The sequence below is a fragment of the Pollachius pollachius genome (genome assembly GCF_949987615.1).
Source record: "Pollachius pollachius genome assembly, chromosome: 11".
Lineage (NCBI taxonomy): Eukaryota > Metazoa > Chordata > Actinopteri > Gadiformes > Gadidae > Pollachius > Pollachius pollachius.
Window position 1 is genome coordinate 23,237,075 of NC_136944.1, and position 5,000 is coordinate 23,242,074.

Sequence of the window (5,000 nt, forward strand, 5' to 3'; positions counted from 1 at the left end):
CTTCAATAGCTTCCATGTTATGTGACCCAGTGTCTCCACATTATTCCAGAAAATAGCACACAGTCACACAAGTCTTAATTTTCCTCTCAAAGTGCACCAGATTGATGCATTCCAGGTTAAAAGGTACCAAATTTCCTTCCGGGGGAGCATGCCCCCGGACCCCGCTAAGGACCGGGTTCCCTCCACAGTTTCACAAAATTCTTTGGGAAACACTGCTTTAGGGAGGACATATTATGAATCAGGCATACTTATTTATGACTGGATTTATAGCTTTTGATACTTTGCGGTAAAAATGGCTCTCCTGTTGACGTCGTCCTGTCAGTGCGGCTCTCCTGAAAAAAATAGTGAATACCACTGGTCTAGCCCCTACCTGCTCCTTAATGACCTGTCTCTCTACTGTCTCACCCCTACCTGCTCCTTAATGACTTGTCTCTCTACTGTCTAGCCCCTAGCTGCTCGTTAATGACCAGTCTCTTTACTGTCTAACCCCTACCTGCTCCTTAATGACCTGTCGCTGTACTGTCTAACCCCTACCTGCTCCTTAATGACCTGTCTCTGTACTGTCTAGCCCCTACCTGCTCCTTAATGACCTGTCTCTCTACTGTCTCACCCCTACCTGCTCCTTAATGACCTGTCTCTCTACTGTCTAACCCCTACCTGCTCCTTAATGACCTGTCTCTCTACTGTCTAGCCCCTACCTGCTCCTTAATGACCTGTCTCTCTACTGTCTAACCCCTACCTGCTCCTTAATGACCTGTCTCTCTACTGTCTAGCCCCTACCTGCTCCTTAATGACCTGTCTCTGTACTGTCTAGCCCCTACCTGCTCCTTAATGACCTGTCTCTTTACTGTCTAACCCCTACCTGCTCCTTAATGACCAGTCTCTGTACTGTCTAACCCCTCTCTGCTCCTTAATGACCTGTCTCTTTACTGTCTAACCCCTACCTGCTCCTTAATGACCTGTCTCTCTACTGTCTAGCCCCTACCTGCTCCTTAATGACCTGTCTCTCTACTGTCTAGCCCCTACCTGCTCCTTAATGACCTGTCTCTCTACTGTCTAACCCCTACCTGCTCCTTAATGACCTGTCTCTCTACTGTCTAGCCCCTACCTGCTCCTTAATGACCTGTCTCTCTACTGTGTAACCCCTACCTGCTCCTTAATGACCTGTCTCTCTACTGTCTAGCCCCTACCTGCTCCTTAATGACCTGTCTCTGTACTGTCTAACCCCTACCAGCTTCTTAGTTATATGTCTTTGTATGCCATGTCACTGTAGTTGTGATGTCATCGGTGTGTTTCTGCGATGTCACCAGGCATCATGCGTAAGACGTCTGTCAGTGGGAGCAGCAGTGGATCTCTGGAGAGGTCACAGAAGGGCGTGACCTTTGACTCTGAGTACAGCATCATGGTGAGACAGTCAGACAGAGACATCGATTCACAGTGGATGAGGGTTAGCATCTTCTGTTATCTGTAGCGTTGACGTGCTGTTTAACCTAGCATTAACATGTGCGACCTGTAGCATTAGCATGTTGTTCTACCTAGCGATAGCATAATGTGTTATCTGTAGCGTTAGCATGTTGTTCTACCTAGTGTTAGCATAATGTGTTATCTGTAGCGTTAGCATGGTGTTACCTGTAGCGTTAGCATGTTGTTCTACCTAGGGGTAGCATTGTGTTACCTGTAGTGTTAGCAGGTTGTTGTACCTAGCGTTAGCAAGGTGTTACCTGTAGCATTAGCATGTTGTTCTACCTAGCATTAGCATGTTGTTACCTGTAGCGTTAGCAGGTTGTTTTACCTAGCGTTAGCATGGTGTTACCTGTAGTGTTAGCATGTTGTTCTACCTAGCATTAGCATGGTTTTACCTGTAGCATTAGGATGCTGTTCTACCTAGCGTTAGCTTGTTGTTACCTGAAGCGTTAGCAGGTTGTTTTACCTAGCGTTAGCATGTTGTTACCTGTAGCGTTAGCATTTTGTTCTACCTAGCGATAGCATAATGTGTTATCTGTAGCATTAGCATGTTGTTCTACCTAGGCGTAGCTTAATATTTTACCTGTAGCGTTAGCATGTTGTTTTACCTAGCAATAGCATAATGTGTTACCTCTCGCGTTAGCATGTTGTTCTACCTAGCGGTAGCTTAATATTTTACCTTTAACGTTAGCATTTTGTTTTACCTGTCTTTATATCTCCTGACATTTCCCATCTCTTGTGGCCTTTCCTTTACAGTGACAATATCGTCCCAGGAGAGAAGAGAGAGTGTGTGTGTGTGAGCATGATTGAATGTATGATCTGCATTATATATTGTTGAATATACTATGTCTTAAACTTGACTTGAATAACGAATTGGATGTGTATTCCAACAGGCCAAAGTGAACATGGTCATGTCTGATGACTTAAGCACTGTTATCTAACCAGCTATTCCCTTTTAAATAAACATAATAATATATTTCAGCCTAACCAATAGTTTTATTTTCATTGAGTTTGGAAAATTTTGTTTTAAGATCTTTGCACACAAGTCTGATTCTAAGTTGCAAAAACCATAATTTGTTTATCCTTTAGAACCATATTTATCCAAATAAAACACAAATAAGAGTTGAAAGAAATATTCCTAGAGATTTTGAGCGATATGTTTAGTTATTTTATAGTAGATTTTTATAATGTTAGAAGCCACTGGGGCACATTACACTTTGATGAGCTTTCCTAAAAAGAGTTTATTGTATTTTTTCCACCACGTTTTTTTCAACTTCAACATGTCGGCTGTTTCTCAATTGCGAGGCGGCTTCCTATTTGGCTAGGAAGCTCCATTGCTACGTTGCGGCGTTGTAAAAGTGGTTTAAAGTGAAACGTCGTAACCAGTTGACATCAAGTGAGTACGCAAGAAGAGTTCTTACTATGGGGAGCTAGCTGGTCGCCGTTCAATAAAATAACCACGGCAAAAAACAGCAGTCAAATCAACTTTTCTATACACAGTAGTTATAAAAGGTGGTAAGATTTAAGAGCTATTATCTAAACTAGTTTTATAAAAGGAGCTGTAGGTAAGATTTAAGAGCTATTAACTAAACTATTTTTATTAAAGGAGCTGTAGGTACGATTTAAGAGCTATTATATATATCGGGTCGGCAACCCTAGGCACGTCTGCCACCACTGGCACGTGGCAGGATAATCATTGGCACACTTAAAAAATATATATATACAAAAAATAACGTATTTTTTATTTTATTATTATTAACAATTTTGACGCACAATGCGGCAGCATAATCATGACTTCCGATTTTTTTTTCACTTTATTCTGTTTTGGGCATTTTCTCCCAGTGCAAATATGTTTAAATGAGTTACTGAAAGCAGTGTTCTGAAATGGGATCAATTAATAGTTTTTAAACCTTTGTCGTGAGTAATAAACAAGAAAATATTTAAAATATTGTTGCAAGTGGCCTGTATGCATCACCTTCACATGGTTTTGCAAAGCTGTACAAGTCTTAAAGATATTGATGTGGATGGTTCCAACATTCTCATATATTTTTGTTTTTTACATTTCTCACAGTGCAAAGATGTTTTTGAATGAGTTTCTGAAAGTGGTGTTTTAAGATGGGACATATGTAATTATAATTTGTAAGCCCATGTTGCAAATATAACAACCAAAAAAAACATTTAAAATGTTGATGCATGATTGTGGACTATATGGAAATAGTACAATTCAAATACATGTCAATGTCAAACTGGCACTGCATGTTGAAAAGGTTGCTGACCCCTGATATATATGTACGATCAGGGCCGGCGCTCGGCATAGGCGACCTAGGTGATTGCCTAGGGCGGCAAATGTGTTGAGGGCGCCCACTGGTGGCGCCCTTAATTAATTAATTAGAATATACGAAACAAACGAAATGAAAGCAAAAATGTTCCCAAATGGAACGAAGAAGGGAGGGAGCGGAGGATTAATTGTTAGGGCGCACTGAAACCCTCACCGTTTTTGCTCCCAAACAAACGTTCCAACTTGTTATCATACCATACATATCCCAGATCCATTCTACACCGGATTTGTCCTTTATTGTCCAGTCGCCTAGGGCACCGAAACGGCCAGCGCCGGCCCTGGGTATGGTTTAAATGACTTGATCGTAATTCTTAATAAATTCTTCCTCTTTTAGTGAGTGAACCCAGAGGGGGAGGAGCTACACTCTACCACAGAGCAGTAGACCCAGAGGGGGAGGAGCTACCCTCTACTACAGAGCAGAAGACCCAGAGGGGGAGGAGCTCCATGCTCCTCCCACAGTGGGAGGAGCTCCATGCTGCTGTGCAGAGAGGGGATCCTTCTCTGGGTTTGTGCGGTCATGGCTGGTCTATCCTGTGCACGTTGATCACTCAATGTGCACCAGGTGTGCAGCCTCACCAGCCCCACAGTCCTATCAGACTGGGCCAGGTGAGGCTGCTGAAACCAGCCAGTATTTTCCTTAATCATAATCCCTTATGATTACTCTTATAGCTCTCTTTTAGCTTCTATAGATAATATGTTCTAGAATAGCTAACGTCTCCTACAGAAGTTGACTTGTTCTACCCTAACTTGCTCTCCACTAGTTGGGGTTAACAATGTAATACTATGGTCCGCTTCCTTGATCTAATAACTCAGTGATTATACTTTTAAACTAATGTTATTTCACAAGAAATTAAGACCACTTGGCTCATGAATTTATACAGTTTAATCAGATTCTCCTCCCATCATAAGGTCACCTGGCGTGGGGAAGGGGGTGGTTGCTAGGGGACAGATGAGGAGGGAGGTGGTTGCTAAGGTACAGGCGGGAATGAGGGATGGTTGCTAGGGGACAGGTGAGGATGAGGGATGGTTGCTAGGGGACAGGTGGGGATGAGGGATGGTTGCTAGAGGACAGGTGGGGATGAGGGCTGGTTGCTAGGGGACAGGTGTGGAGGGGGATGGTTGCTAGGAGACGGATGGGGAGTGGTTGCTAGGGGACACCATGGGTTCCAGGTCTGTCTGCCAGTTCCTCTTTTCTCCT

At 43.0% G+C, this 5,000-nt stretch overlaps 2 protein-coding genes across 6 annotated transcripts in view; both read left to right on the forward strand.

The window, feature by feature from the left end:
- wnk4b (WNK lysine deficient protein kinase 4b) overlaps positions 1-5,000 on the forward strand; it is a 20,546-nt gene that overhangs the window by 14,523 nt on the left and 1,023 nt on the right. For 2 of the 4 annotated variants that reach the window (XM_079746426.1, XM_079746428.1), the window contains exons 19-20: positions 1,311-1,405; positions 2,221-3,559. In XM_079746426.1, the coding sequence (XP_079602552.1) occupies positions 1,311-1,405; positions 2,221-2,223 (98 nt within the window). In that variant the 3' untranslated portion in view covers positions 2,224-3,559. Of the gene's footprint in view, positions 1-1,310; positions 1,406-2,220; positions 3,560-4,136; positions 4,702-5,000 lie in introns of those variants that run through there. The other 2 variants (XR_013812231.1, XM_079746427.1) reach the window with 2 other exon arrangements.
- The window catches only part of arhgap27l (Rho GTPase activating protein 27, like), a 14,464-nt gene continuing 14,375 nt past the window's right edge, over positions 4,912-5,000 (forward strand). For both annotated transcript variants that reach the window (XM_079746431.1, XM_079746433.1), the window contains exon 1: positions 4,912-5,000. This exon is cut by the window's right edge and continues 612 nt beyond it. The gene's annotated coding sequence lies outside the window, so the exon portion shown is untranslated.